Source organism: Bos mutus, chromosome 1 (assembly GCF_027580195.1).
Source record: "Bos mutus isolate GX-2022 chromosome 1, NWIPB_WYAK_1.1, whole genome shotgun sequence".
NCBI lineage: Eukaryota > Metazoa > Chordata > Mammalia > Artiodactyla > Bovidae > Bos > Bos mutus.
This window is the reverse complement of record NC_091617.1, coordinates 105,479,440-105,495,546: the sequence shown is the minus strand read 5'-3', so window position 1 is coordinate 105,495,546 and position 16,107 is coordinate 105,479,440. Positions and strand designations below refer to the sequence as shown.

General features: G+C 39.2%; 1 protein-coding gene across 8 annotated transcripts in view; it reads left to right on the top strand.

The window, feature by feature from the left end:
* PPM1L (protein phosphatase, Mg2+/Mn2+ dependent 1L) overlaps positions 1 to 16,107 on the top strand; it is a 332,129-nt gene that overhangs the window by 104,425 nt on the left and 211,597 nt on the right. The window contains exon 2 of one of the 8 annotated variants that reach the window (XM_070373969.1): positions 7,979 to 8,014. The exons of the other annotated variants lie outside the window; for them this stretch is intronic. Within the exon in view, the coding sequence (XP_070230070.1) occupies positions 7,979 to 8,014 (36 nt within the window). The remainder of the gene's footprint in view (positions 1 to 7,978; positions 8,015 to 16,107) is intronic. 8 annotated transcript variants of the gene reach the window in all.

The following is a 16,107-nucleotide window of genomic DNA, read 5'->3' as shown; positions in this document are numbered from 1 at the left end:
TTTATTTCCTTTTCTATTACCCTGTATGGTGTGGATGTGTTCAAAGGCTAGGATCTTGAGCTAGAAGAAAGAAAAAACAAAAACCCTTAGGAATCAGAGTTGTCTTTTAAGGGAGGTGCCAGGAAACTACCACATAATGCACTTCCATCCTATTGGCCAGAACTTAGTCCCATAGTTATGCCTGGCTGCAGTGGAAGCTGGGAAATGTAGTCTCCTGCCTGCATAGCCATTACTGTAGAAGAGGGAAGATAAGATTTTGATGGATAGCCAACAACCTCTGCCAAGGCCCTCAGTATGTTCCTGTATCTTAGGCCAGTGTCACCATGGAAATGAGACCAATTGTGATATTTTTCTCATGGACATATAGTCATCTTAAATATTCGATAAATGTGTTTTAATTTCACTGATATAAATATAGAATATTTTACCCTTAGTTTTAAATCTACTATAAAGCATTTTAACCTTCCAATTAAAGAGGTTAAGATTTTATCTATAATCATTCAGTCTGTTATCTTTATTTCGTTTTATAGTAGTGAAGTCTTAGAATTTGGGATATGATCTCAACAGAGCATGCCCTCACAGACTCCACTGACACACACTTGGAGCTACTTTCTGTTTTGCAGTCACAGATACTTGTACAGGTCATTACCTCTAGAATTCCAAGGGTCAGTAAAATATATACCATATCACAGTGCTTATATGCCACAACAAATATATGAAAATGATCACATATCTAAAATATTATTTCATGTAATAAGATGTGCTGTTGCAAAAACGTATGGATTTTTTCTATTTTTCATCATCCATTTAGGTTTTCAACTGAATTTTTAAAAAGATTTTTATTTTGAGATAATTGTAGATTCACAGGCAGTTGTATGAAACAATACAGAGATACCCCATATACTCTTCACCCATTTTCTCCCAAAAGTAAGATCTTGAATAGCTAGAGTATACTATCACAATGAGGAAATTGACTTTAATGGAGTCCACAAGGCTTATGCAGATTTCATTAGCTTTGTATGTCCTCATTTGTAAGTGAGTGAGTGTGTATATGCATGTGTAATTCTGTGCAGTTTTATCACATGTATAGATTGATGTGATTACACCACTGTCAGGACACTACCATCAACACAAGACTCCTTTGTGTTACCCTTTTTAGCAGTTACTTCTTTCTTTTCTTTCCCCCTAGTTCTGGCAACCACCAGTCAGTTCTCAATCTTTGCCATTTCAAGAATATTATATAAATGGGACCATACAGTGTGTTATCTGTTTTTTTTTCCTGATAAGCAGTCCAGGCCTCAGAACCACTGTTTAAGTCTTAGTCATGTACCATAGAGAGGACAAAAAACAGCTAATCCTCTAGGCTCTAGATAGTGTCCCTCCTCACACAGTTTATGAAAATACATAAATATGGTATGCATTAATTTTTTGTTAATTGACATTTTTATTGTGATAATTATACACATAAGGTTTTGAGATTGAATTTTTCTCTCGGTACAATTCCCTTGAGGTACATTCAAGTTATGCATATCCATAGTTCATTCTTTTTTATTGCTGAGTAGTATTCCATGATGTGAATATACTACACTTCATTTAACCAATCACCCTTTGGAGGGACATTTGTATTGTTTTCAGTTTTCAGCTAGTACAAGTAAAGCTGCTATGAACATTTATGAATATAAGTTTTCTTTTCTGTAGGATAAATGTTCAGAGAAGGCAGTGGCACCCCACTCCAGAACTCTTGCCTGGAAAATCCCATGGACGGAGGAGCCTGGTGGGCTGCAGTCCAGGGGGTCGCTAGGAGTCGGACACGACTGAGCGACTTCACTTTCACTTTTCACTTTCATGCATTGGAGAAGGAAATGGCAACCCACTCCAGTGTTCTTGCCTGGAGAATCCCAGGGACGGGGGAGCCTGGTGGGCTGCCGTCTATGGGGTCGCACAGAGCCGGACACGACTGAAGTGACTTAGCAGCAGGATAAATGTTCAAGAGTGTATTGCTTTGTTGTGTAAGAAGTATATATTTAGTTTTACAGCAAACTGCCATGCTCTTTTTCCAGGGAGGCTCGAGCACTTTACATTCCTATGAGAAAAGTAATGTCAGGTAGTGATCTCTTATTGAGATTTTGATTAATGTTTCCTTAGTGAGACTCCTTCTCTCCCTATCCATGCCCCCCATCTCTGTGTGTGTGTGTGTGTGTGTGTTTGTGTGTGTGTGTGTCTGTGTGTGTGTGTGCATGCACATCTACAATAAGCACGTGAAGAGAAGATGGTGTACATCTACAGTAAGCACATGAAGAAAAGATGGTATATCTTCTTTGGTGAAATGTCTGTTTAGTTTCTTTGCCCATTTTTAAATTGATTTATCCTTTCATTGCTGAGTTGTAAGTGTTCTTTATATATTCTGGGTATAATTATCTTATCACATATATGATTTGCAATATTTTTTACTATTCTTTGGGCTTTATTTTCACTTTCATTTTTTAAAATATAAATTTATTTATTTTAATTGGAGGCTAATTACTTTATAATATTGTATTGGTTTGCCATACATTGACATGAATCCTCCACAGGTGTACATGTGTTTCCCATCCTGAACCCCCTCCCACCTCCCTCCCAATCCCATCCCTCTGGGTCATCCCAGTGCACCTGCCCCAAGCATCCTGTATCATGCATTGAACCTGGACTGGTGATTCATTTCACATATGATAATATACATGTTTCAATGCCATTCTCCCAAATCATCACACCTTGCTCTTTTCCACAAAGTCCAAAAGACTGTTCTTTACATCTGTGTCTCTTTTGCTGTCTCGCACACAGGGTTACTGTTACCATCTTTCTAAATTCCATATATATGCGCTAGTATGCTGTATTACTGTTTTCTTTCTGGCTTACTTCACTCTGTATAATAGGCTCTGGTTTCATCCACCTCATTAGAACTGATTCAAATGCATTATTTTTAATGTCTGAGTAATACTCCATTATGTATATGTACCACAGCTTTCTTATCCATTCATCTGCTGATGGGCATCTAGGTTGCTTCCATGTCCTGGCATTTATAAACAGTGCTGCGATGAACATTGGGGTACACGTGTCTCTTTCCCTTCTGGTTTCCTCAGTGTGTATGCCCAGCAGTGGGATTGCTGGATCATAAGGCAGTTCTATTTCCAGTTTTTTAAGGAATTTCCACACTGTTCTCCATAGTGGCTGTACTAGTTTGCATTCCTACCAACAGTGTAAGAGGGTTCCCTTTTCTCCACACCCTCTCCAGCATTTATTGCTTGTAGACTTTTGGATCGCAGCCATTCTGACTGGCGTGAAATGGTACCTCATTGTGTTTTGATCCGCATTTCTCTGATAATGAGTGATGTTGAGCATCTTTTCATGTGTTTGTTAGCCATCTGTATGTCTTCTTTGGAGAACTGTCTGTTTAGTTCTTTGGCCCATTTTTTGATTGGGTCGTTTATTTTTCTGGAATTGAGCTGCAGGAGTTGCTTGTATATTTTTGAGATTAATCCTTTGTCATTTGCTTCATTTTGCTATTATTTTCTCCCATTCTGAAGGCTGTCTTTTCACCTTGCTTATAGTTTCCTTTGTTGTGCAAAAGATTTTAATTAGGTCCCATTTGTTTATTTTTGCATTTATTTCCAATATTCTGGGAGGTGGGTCATAGAGGATCCTGCTGTGGTTTATGTCAGAGAGTGTTTTGCCTATGTTTTCCTCTAGGAGTTTTATAGTTTCTGGTCTTAGATTTAGATCTTTAATCCATTTTGAGTTTATTTTTGTGTATCGTGTTAGAAAGTGTTCTAGTTTCATTCTTTTACAAGTGGTTGACCAGTTTTCCCAGCACCACTTGTTAAAGAGATTGTCTTTTCTCCATTGTATATTCTTGCCTCCTTTGTCAAAGATGAGGTGTCCATAGATGCTTGGATTTATCTCTGGGCTTTCTATTTTGTTCCATTGATCTATATTTCTGTCTTTGTGCCAGTACCATACTGTCTTGATGACTGTGGCTTTGTAGTAGAGCCTGAAGTCAGGCAGGTTCCTCTAGTTCCCTTCTTCTTTCTCAAGATTGCTTTGGCTATTCGAGGTTTTTTGTATTTCCATACAAATTGTGAAATTATTTGTTCTAGTTCTCTGAAAAATACTGTTGGTAGCTTGATAGGGATTGCATTGAATCTATAGATTGCTTTGAGTAGTATACTCACTTTCACTGTATTGATTCTTCCGATCCATGAACACGGTATATTTCTCCATCTATTTGTGTCCTCTTTGATTTCTTTCACCAGTGTTTTATAGTTTTCTATATATAGGTCTTTTTGTTTCTTTAGGTAGATATATTCCTAAGTATTTTATTCTTTTCGTTGCAATGGTGAATGGAATTGTTTCCTTAATTTCTCTTTCTGCTTTCTCATTGTTAGTGTATAGGAATGCAAGGGATTTCTGTGTGTTGATTTTATATCCTGCAACTTTACTATATTCATTGATTAGCTCTAGTAATTTTCTGGTGGAGTCTTTAGGGTTTTCTATGTAGAGGATCATGTCATCTGCAAACAGTGAGAATTTTACTTCTTCTTTTCCAATTTGGATTCCTTTTATTTCTTTTTCTGCTCTGATTGCTATGGCCAAAACTTCCAAAACTATGTTGAATAGTAGTGGTGAGAGTGGGCACCCTTGTCTTGTTCCTGACTTTAGGGGAAATGCTTTCAATTTTTCACCATTGAGGATAATGTTTGCTGTGGGTTTGTCATATATAGCTTTTATTATGTTGAGGTATGTTGCTTCTATTCCTGCTTTCTGGAGGGTTTTTTTTTTATCATAAATGGATGTTGAATTTTGTCAAAGGCTTTCTCTGCAGCTATTGAGATAATCATATGGTTTTTATTTTTCAATTTGTTAATGTGGTGTATTACACTTATTGACTGGCAGATATTGAAGAATCCTTGCATCCCTGGGATAAAGCCCACTTGATCATGATGTATGATCTTTTCAATATGTTGTTGGATTCTGTTTGCTATAATTTTGGTAAGGATTTTTGCATCTATGTTCATCAGTGATACTGGCCTGTAGTTTTCTTTTTTTGTGGCATCTTCGTCTGGTTTTGGTATTAGGGTGATGGTGGCCTCATAGAATGAGTTTGGAAGTTTACCTTCTGCAATTTTCTGGAAGAGTTTGAGTAGGATAGGTGTTAGCTCTTCTCTAAATTTTTGGTAGAATTCAGCTGTGAAGCTGTCTGGTCCTGGGCTTTTGTTTGCTGGAAGATTTCTGATTACACTTTCAATTTCTGTGCTTGTGATGGGTCTGTTAAGATTTTCTATTTCTTTTTGGTTCAGTTTTGGAAAGTTGTACTTTTCTAAGAATTTGTCTATTTCTTCCACGTTGTCCATTTTATTGGCATATAGTTGCTGATAGTAGTCTCTTGTGATCCTTTGTATTTCTGTGTTGTCTGTTGTGATCTCTCCATTTTCATTTCTAGTTTTATTGATTTGATTTTTCTCCCTTTGTTTCTTGATGAGTCTGGCTAATGGTTTGTCAATTTTATCTTCTCAAAGAACCAGCTTTTGGCTTTGTTGATTTTTGCGGTGGTCTTTTGTTTCTTTTGCATTTATTTCTGCCCTAATTTTTAAGATTTCTTTCCTTCTACTAACCCTGGGGTTCTTCATTTCTTTCTTTTCTAGTTGCTTTAGGTATAGAGTTAGGTTATTTATTTGACATTTTTCTTGTTTCTTGAGGTATGCCTATATTGCTATGAACCTTCCCCTTAGCACTGCTTTTACAGTGTCCCACAGGTTTTAGGTTGTTATGTTTTCATTTTCATTTGTTTCTATGCATATTTTGATTTCTTCTGTGATTTGTTGGTTATTCAGGAGTGTGTTGTTCAGCCTCCATATGTTGGAATTTTTAATAGTTTTTCTCCTGTTCAGCTCAGTTCAGTCGCTCAGTCATGTCCGACTCTTTGCAACCCCATGAATCACAGCATGCCAGTCCTCCCTGTCCATCACCAACTCCCGGAGTTCACTCAAACTCATGTCCATCGAGTCAGTGATGCCATCCAGCCATCTTATTCTCTGTCGTCCCTTTCTCATCCTGCCCCCAATCCCTCCCAGGGTCTTTTCCAGTGAGTCAACTCTTTGTATGAGGTGGCCAAAGTATTGGAGTTTCAGCTTCAACATCAGTCCTTCTAATGAACACCCAGGACTGATCTCCTTCAGAATGGACTGGTTGGATCTCCTTGCAGTCCAAGGGACTCTCAAGAGTCTTTTCCAATACCACAGTTCAAAAGCCTCAATTCTTCGATGCTCAGCTTTCTTTATAGTCCAACTCTCACATGCATACATGACCACTGGAAAAACCATAGCCTTGATTAGACAGACCTTTGTTAGCAAAGTAATATCTCTGCTTTAGAATATGCTATCTAGGTTGGTCATGACTTTCCTTCCAAGGAGGAAGCATCTTTTAATTTCATGGCTGCAATCACCATCTGCAGTGATTTTGGAGCCCCAAAAATAAAGTCTGACACTGTTTCCACTGTTTCCCCATCTATTTCCCATGAAATAATGGGACCAGATGCCATGATTTTAGTTTTCTGAATGTTGAGTTGAGCTTTAAGCCAACTTTTTCACTCTCCTCTTTCATTTTCATCACAAGGCTCTTTAGTTCTTCACTTTCTGCCATAAGGGTGGTGTCATCTGCATATCTGAGGTTATTGGTATTTCTCCCGGCAATCTTGTTTCCAGCTTGTTCTTCTTCCAGCACAATGTTTCTCATGATGTACTCTGCATATAAGTTAAATAAGCAGGGTGACAATATATAGCCGTGACGTACTCCTTTTCGTATTTGGAACCAGTCTGTTGTTCCATGTCCAGTTCTAACTGTTGCTTCCTGACCTGCATATAGGTTTCTCAAGAGGCAGGTGAGGTGGTCTGGTATTCCCATCTCTTTCAGAATTTTCCACAGTTTATTGTGATCCACACAGTCAAAGGCTTTGGTGGTGTCTTAGGTTAGGGCTTTTCGTGGGATAGCTATCCCACAGTCTGGTTTGCTATCTCAAGTTAGTTCCCTCAGATTGCCCTCAGGGCATTCCGGCTGGGTCCTTATTCTAATCAATGCAGCCTGCACCTCCCTGTCTAGCCCCTGCTTGCTAGCGGGGGATGTGAGTGTTTAGGCTGCTTTTCTGCTGGAAGTTGCCATTAGGCACGTAATGTATGGGTTTTAATTATTTATTTATTTTACCTCCCCGTTTTGTTGCCCTCTGAGCTTCCAAGGTTCACCACAGATTTGCCAGTGAGAGTGTTTTCTGGTATTTGGAAACTTTTCTCTTTTTTAAGACTCCCTTCTCGGGTCGGATCTCCATCCCTACCTGTTTTGCCTCTCTTTTTATCTTTTATATTTTTTCCTACCTCCTTTCGATGACAATGGGCTGCTTTTCTGGGTGACTGATGTCATCTGGCAACATTCAGAAGTTGTTCTGTGGAATTTAATCAGTGTTCAAATGTTCTTTCGATGAATTTGTGGGGGAGAACGTGGTCTCCCCGTCCTATTCCTCTGCCATCTTCCAGCAGCTCCCTGTTTTCACTTTCTTGATGATATTGTTTGTAGGACAAAAGTTTTTAATTTCATTGAAGTCCATTGGGGAATATATATATTTGTCTTATGGGTACTTTTGTTGAATCTAAGAATCCATTGCTTGATCCAGTGTCACAAATTTCCTCCAATGTTTTAAGAGTTTTATATTTTTAATGCTTACATTTATATTTAGGTCTGTAGTTCATTTTCAATTAAATTTGGGTATGGTGTAAATATTTCTAACACTTAAAAATTTTTTTTCCAGCTGTATTGAGATATAATTGACATATAACATTGTGTAAGTTGAAGGTGTCCATGATGATTTGATATACATATGTATTGTGAAATGATTACCCCAATAAGGTTAGTTAACACTTCTATCACCTCACATAATTATAATTTTTCTTTGTAGCAATCACATTCAAGATCCACTCTCAGCAACTTTCAGGTAATATAACATTGGTAACTGCGGTCACCATGCTGTGCCCTAGATCCTCAGAACTTACTCATTGTATTTGTTAAATCTGTTACCCATTTGAGTTAATTTTTGTAAAAAGTGTGTCCAGTTGTACCAGTACCATTTGTTGAACTCGAATGCAAATTTTAGGTTAAATTTTAACTGTCTCAGATGCAGTTAGACTTCTAGTTAGTTTTCTTTCTGAGAAGGAGATACATCTGAGATGGAATCATCCAACTATTAGCCTCTTAAAAAAAAACCTAAATAGAAAGTAGAGGTGTCAAGAAATTAAGATGTAGATGAAGCCTCTCAGTTTTTCCACCTACAAGAGGGAGATAATACTTACTTCTTGTAAAAATAAAAAAATAAGCATTAAAATCAGAAACACCAATTTCTTTTTATAAAGGCCCATTTATTTATAAATGCGACTTGAAAGTCTTACAAATGGAATAGCATTTGATTAGATTATCTTCCCATAAAGAAAGTGGAAAGCAAGTTTCTCCTTGAAGATGAAAACGCAGATATTATTTTAAAAGTTCTAAAGTCTTTAAACTAAAATAATGAACCACAATAAAAAGACTTTTCATATTTCAAGTCTTTTTGTCTGGAACTTTGTTCATCCATGGCTTTAATTAGGTAGTTTGTGAACAGTTGGTGGACATATGGTGAAGTTATACCTCATTAATAGAATATAAATTTTCCATGGGTTTTTTTTGTCTCTTTCTTTGTCGTTATTTTGCTTTAAGACAAACTTCTGTTTTATAAAAATTGGCCTTTTTGTCTTGGGAAACCTCTGAAGATACTTTATATTTGTTTCATATTACTCACTGTCTTTGCAGATTTACAGTCATGCATTAGATGACTTTATAACTCATTGTGTTCCTTTAAAAGTTCATATCATTCAGGTATTTTAAAAAATGATTATGACATTAAGATAAGCTTTTAAAAGTACAACCTCCTGTTGTTACATAGCATAGCTGAATAACTGAAAACTACCGTGTAACTGTAGGTGGGTTATCAGTGAAATTGGATGGTTAGTTATAAAATATATTTGACATTAACAATTGCACAGTGCTTTTGCTATGCTCTTTTTTTTAAAAAGATTTCTTTATTGGCATATAATTGTATAATTCACATACTATAAAATTTATCCTTTTAAAATGTATGATTTAGTGTTTTTAGTGTATCTACAAATCAGTGCAGCCATCACTAGTATCTAATTCTAGAACATCATGATATTATTTGCCAATCTCATATGACTTATTTTCTTTGTTTTGCTAATTTTGTCTGGTTTACTTCAAAATAGATTTGAGGTGGTTTACAACAACAGGCTTATAACAAGGTTAGTATAAGAGATCAAAAACATTATTTGAATCAGTTATAATGAGGTGGATGAAACTGGAGCCTATTATACAAAGTGAAGTAAGTCAGAAAGAAAAACACCCAATACTGTATGTTAACGCATATATATGGAATTTAGAAAGATGGTAACGATGACCCTATGTGCAAAACCGCAAAAGAGATGCAGATATAAAGAACAGACTTCCGGACTCTGTGGGAGAAGGTGAGGGTGGGATGATTTGAGAGAATAGCATTGAAACATGTATATTGTCATATGTGAAATAGATCATCAATCCAAGTTTGATGCATGAAACAGGGCACTCAAAGCTGGTGCAGTGGGACAACCCTGAGAGATGGGATGGGGAGGGAGGTGGGAGGGGGGTTCAGGTTGGGGGACACATGTATACCCATGGCTGATTCATTGTAAAGTAAATTAGCCTCCAATTAAAATAAATAAACTAATTTAAAAAATTAGTGGGAAGGGAGGAATAAATATACTAACAACTCACACTGAAGCTAATGTAATGTTGCTTTTAAGCAAAGTTTAAAACTCCTTATCAGATAAGTAAGTAAGTAAGTGTCAGTTGCTCAGTCATGTCCGACTCTCTGCGATCCCATGGATTGTAGCCCACCAGGCTCCTCTGTCCATGGGATTCTCCAGGCAAGAATGTTAGAGTGGGTTGCCATTCCCTTCTCCAGGGGATATTCCTGACCCAGGGATCAAACCCAGGTCTCCCACATTGCGGGTAGATTCTTTATTGTCTGAGCTACAGGAAGTGTTTCATATTCTATTAAAGATACAGAATTATATTCCTGAAACCAAGTCACATCACAGTGCTTTCCTCTTTAAAACTCCCTCTTGCTTCCCACCATCAGAAGGCATGTTTGAAATTATTATATGAGATCATTCAAGATGATGTGTATTGAAAATGGTGGCTGGGTAGGGATGTGTGTGTGAAGGGTGTAAATATGGTGCATTTGCTTGTGATATCAATTTTACCTAAAAATTTTAGAGGAAAACCAATATTTTATATTAAGTTAAAACATTTTTCAATATAGACAATGTATATAGTATAGAGGGGCTTCCCAGGTGGCTCAGTTGGTAAAAATCTCCCTGCAAGGCAGGAAACCTGGGTACGATCCCTGGGTGTGGAAGATCCCCTGGAGAAGGGAATGGCAACCTACTCCAGTATTCTTGCTGGTATAATTCCAAGTGAAGTCGCTCAGTCGTGTCCAACTCTTTGTGACCCCATGGACTGTAGCCTATCAGGTTCCTCCATCCATGGGATTTTCCAGGCAAGAGTGTTGGAGTGGATTGCCATTTCCTTCTCCAGGGGATCTTCCCGACCCAGGAGTCGAACCCGGGTCTCCCGCATTGCAGGCAGACGCTTTACCGTCTGAGCCACCAGGGAAGCCCTAAAATTTTAGAGGAAAACCAATATTTTATATTAAGTTAAAACATTTCTCAATATAGACAATGTATGTAGTGTAGAGGGGCTTCCCAGGTGGCTCAGTTGGTAAAGAATCTGCCTGCAAGGCAGGAGACCTGGGTACGATCCCTGGGTGTGGAAGATCCCCTGGAGAAGGGAATGGCAACCCACCCCAGTTTTCTTGCTGGTATAATTCCATGGACAGAGGAACCTGGAAGACTACTGTCCATGAGGTCACAAGAGTTGGACGCAACTTAGTGACTAAACCACCACCATCACCATATAGTGGAGAATGCAGAATTTGCATGAAATACAAAATAAGATTTCAAATAAATGTTGTTCTTGATCTCAATTATAAAAGGTCTGATCCTAGGAACTCTTCTACCTTTCCTAGCACGTGTTCTCTCTTTGCCACTGGTGTTTCCACTTTGGAAATAATGGTGAAGTTCTGGCATACCAAACAAAACACACACACAAACCAAACAACCCACCATCCCCCTAAACCCTACCCCCAAACCCTTAGGTTGGTTTAAAAATCTCCTAAATTTCTCACAAATGTGGACTAGTCAGTATTCAGTCCTTTCCAGATTCTTTCTGCCTGGAATGTTCCCACTGTCAACCCCACCTGACCCTTCCTGTCTCCCCCATCCCCTCCCCTTCCTCCATTCTGAGTTCATGTGTAACTTCTGTCGAGGTGTCCCCTTGTGCTGTGTTCTCCGGGTACTTTCTTCCTGCATCTGTTGTAATTAGCACAATGTATCGCCGTGGAGTCTCAAGCAGTCTGGTTAAGTCATGTGGGTTGATAATGGATGTATGTCTCTGTAACTGTAGACTGTCAAAGGCAGGGCTCATCTTTTATTCATCTGTATATCCTGGTGCATTGTATGGGTTCTGACACATAGTAGATATTTGCTGAATGTTTTCTTGAATTAATGAATGAGGTGACAATCATTTGCGGAGCATAGGATAGGATAGGATCAGTTGCTCGGTCGTGGCCGACTCTTTGCGACCCCATGAATTGCAGCATGCCAGGCCTCGCAGATAATTCTGTTTGGGGGCCTTGGTAAATGTTTTCAAAAATTTAAGGGTAAATGGAGTTTTGTACATTTTATTCCCTCTTCAATGCACTGCAGTTAGGCTTCTAGCATGTCACAGAGTACTGAAATTGCTCTTGCCAGGCCAACAGTGACCCAGTTTCCAAATCCATTGTGTCTTTCCCCCTCGTTACTGTTTTTCTAGAGCTGTCTGCTGTGTCTGATGCTATTGTAACTTCTCCACTTTGTAGCTCTTCATTCTTCTTTGTGGAACTGCTTTGTGTGCTCTCCCACATCTCTTTATGTCAACCATTATATCCCCACAGGCTCCTCTTCCTCTGTCTGCATCTTAAGTTTTTGGTGGTGTCCCCAGGTTGTGTCTTTGGTTTCTGCCTTTTGGTGTACACACTGGGGCATGTCAGCCACACTCCCTGATTCTGTTTTCTGACTGTAATCCTCAGATTGGGGTCTTGAGTGGGCAGCCTTCTAATCTTGGCACCTCTCTCCTTGATATTGCCTTGGAATAGTCCCAGGCTTCACAGATCCTACATATCTAAAACAAAATTCCTATTCTTTCCTGCTGAATTCATTCTTCTCCTGTATCGCTCTCCACCATTGTTGAAACCACTATCCACTCAGTTACAGAAGCTAGAAATCTAGCTCTTCTCCAAGATTCTTCTTCCTTCGTGATCCCTTTCAAATTGCCCATGAAGACCTCTCAGTTTCATTCCCAGAAATTTTACAAATTAATTGCATTATTCCAAAACTACTGTCTTCTCTCTGCAGTACTGCTATAGAGTAGACAGTGCCTCTGGGGAGTGGAGAAATTTACACTCCCCAGCCTGGTGACTTCGTTTTTTATGTCAGGTTAGTGATTCAAGACTTATCAATTATATGGGCAGGTATTAAACACCAGTGTTTGTGTTGTTTTCCAGTCCTCACATTTCTGAGATCACGCTATATTTTTTCTTCCTCACTTCTCCATGCACTATTTCATGATTTCCTGGCTGGCCTGGACTGCCCTAGAATTCTCTAGGCTGCCCTACACCTAGAAAGACTCTCATCTTTTCCAGAGCCATGTTTACTGTCCAGTAGGGATGTTCTCAAGACTTTCTCTTGTTTTTGGCATACCCTGTATTTGAGTCAGAGAAGGCGATGGCACCCCACTCCAGTACTCTTGCCTGGAAAATCCCATGGACGGAGGAGCCTGGTAGGCTGCAGTCCATGGGGTTGCTAAGAGTCGGACACGACTGAGCGACTTCACTTTATTTTTTCACTTTCATGTATTGGAGAAGGAAATGGCAACCCACTCTAGTGTTCTTGCCTGGAGAATCCCAGGGACGGGGGAGCCTGGTGGGCTGCCGTCTATGGGGTTGCACAGAGTCGGACACGACTGAAGTGACTTAGCAGTAGCAGCAGTATTTGAGTGGTAGGCAGAGGCTTCTGGTATGTCCAGGAGACCTGCAATTTTAGTTTGTCCCAGATCTTGGGCTGGCATTGGGGTTAAGTGAAAGTCACTCAGTCATGTCCGACTCTTTGGGACCCCATGGACTATACAGTCCATGGAATTCTCCAGGCCAGAATACTGGAGTGGGTAGCCTTTCCCTTCTCCAGGGGATCTTTCCAACCCAGGAATTGAACCCAGGTCTCCCATATTGCAGGCAGATTCTTTACCAGCTGAGCCACAAGGGAAGCCCAAGAATACAGGGGTGGGTAGCCTATCCCTTCTCTAGTGGATCTTCCCGACCCAAGAATCGAACTAGAGTCTCCTGCATTGCAGGCAGATTCTTTACCAACTGAGCTATCAGTAAATTGGGGATAGTTTCCATTTTTTTTCCCCTGTGCCGTTCGGGGAACAGGACTGCTTAGCTGGCCCTCAGTCTGTAACACCATGTCATGTCTTCATTGCTGAATCCACAGGAGGAGGGAGCTTACTGCACTTTAAGGAGGGTTGCTCTTTGTCTTTATTCTATTTATGATTTTTTAATTGGAGCATAGTTGCTTTACACTGCTGTGTCGGTTTCTGCTGTACAGTAAAGCGAGTCAGCCATACGCAAACATATGTCCTCTCCTCTCTTGGATTTCAGGAAGATTGTGTTTTGGTCGTCATTCTCTCTTTGTCCTTCCCCATACTTGTCAGAGAGCAGTTTCTTTCCCCAATCATTCCTGCAGGGGTTTCGATATCTCCTCAGTCCCCGCTCCTCAGGAGACATCCTTGTAAATGTCCCTCTACACATTATTTTATTCTCCTCCTTCCATCATGAAGGATTTGAAATATTGCACAGCTGTAAGACCTGAGAGATGTTAAATTTCCCTGATCTTGAAGGCAGAATTTTTTTTTTAATAGGAGAATGGGATAATGGAATCTTGTTTAGAATGTCAGAGGTGTAGCCCCTTCCATCAGAGATGATTAAAAATTGAAGACAGTACCTGCTTCTGATTAATCTGTATTTACTTAAGTAGATGTGTTTTTGATTGGCTATTATCTAGGGTGACTGAGTGACTGAACTGAACTGATCATCTATAAAAGGCATCAAAGCAGGGACTATTTCTTTTCTTTGAAAAGCTAAGGTGTGTGTCCAAGCACAAGGCCAAACTATGTGAAAATCGTCAATTCAGATGCCTTTTTTTTTTTTTTTTTAAAGAGGCACATTACCTCTGCCAGTAGATTCCATGGCTGCTTGGCAGGGGTAATTTGCTTCAGCACAATACTTTCCAAGTTGAGGTAAATTGTTCCTTTTAGAAAGTTAGATATTCCTGGAAGAGGTACCTACTTCATCTCTGAATAAAAGGGTTTATTAAAATATTAAAAGCATTTGTTGAACATCTAATATGAAACTTTTTAAGAAACATTTTTTTTAAATTGAAGTATAGTTGATTTACACTATTGTGTTGGTTTCAGACGTATTCAGTTATTTTTTTCTGAAAAATACCTATTCAGTTATTTTTTTCTGCTTAAATTCCGTTATAGGCATTGCACAATATAAAATATAATTCCCTGTGAAAGTGTTAGTTGCCCAGTCGTATCTGCCTTTTTGGAATCCTCAGACTGTAGTCCGCCAGACTCCTCTGTTCATGGGATTCTCTAGGCAAGAATACATATTCCCGACCAAGGGATCAAACCCAGGTCTCGTGTGTTGTAGGCAGATACTTTTACCATCTGAGCCACTTAAATCCTTCTTGCTTATCTAGTCTATGTATAGTAACTTGCATCTGTTAATCCCATACTCCTGATTCATCCCTCTCTCCCTCCGCTTTAGTGACCTTTAGTTTGTTTTCTATGTCTGTGAGTCAGTTTATGTTTTATATATAGATTCATTTTTAGTATAGTTTAGATCCCACATGTAAATGATATTATATAGTATTTGTCTTTCTCTGTCTAACTTACTGTATTAAGCATAGTATTCTGTAGATCGATAACATGAAGCTTTGATGGGAGAAGAAAAGATCAAAATTTCAGAGAACAGGAGTTTTAATAAAGGGGGTATTTTTAATTAAGTGCTTAGTAGGACACTAGTTGGGGCTTCCCAGGTGGCTCAGTGGTACAGAATCTGCCTGGCAATGCAGGAGGTGCGGGTTTGATCCCTGAGTTGGGACGAGCCCCTGGAGAAGGGAATGGCAACTCACTTTAGTATTCTTGCCTCGGAAATCCCCTGGACAGAGGAACCTGGTGGGCTACATACAGTCCATGGGATAACAAGAGAGTCAGATACGACTTAGTGACTGAACAGCAACCACAACAAGGACAAGATACCCTGCCATTATTCCTTACAGTGAGCCTTGCTGGAGCCTGTGTTTTCTGAGCAAAGACCTCTGTTCTCTGACAAGTATTAGCTCTGGTTTTGCTCTTCATAGAAAGGCAATGAGTTCATTGTTGGTTTTGACATCATGTCACTTCCCCCCTCAAGGGATGGATAATTAGAACTCTCTGATGAAGAAAAGGTCCTACAGTCTGTTTTATAGATAGTCATTTTCTGAACCGTCAAGTGAAATTCAGCTTTAATCTTTGGGGCAAATGAAGATTAGTTAGGATGTATTAAACTCTGTGAGCCTAATGTTCATGACAAGTGTTTCATAAAGGAAGATGCTGTCTGTTATCGCTCCTCAGAAGGAAACTGTTGATAAGAAACCATTCTGAGAAGTAAGATTTATGGCAGCATCAGGAGCTAGAGAGCCTGGGGCATCTGAACCTCCAGGACAATCAAGGGCAAATGGGATAAGTAGATTTTTCTTGTGCAGTCTTCTGTTACAAAAAAAAAAAAGTATTTGTGTAGTCTTC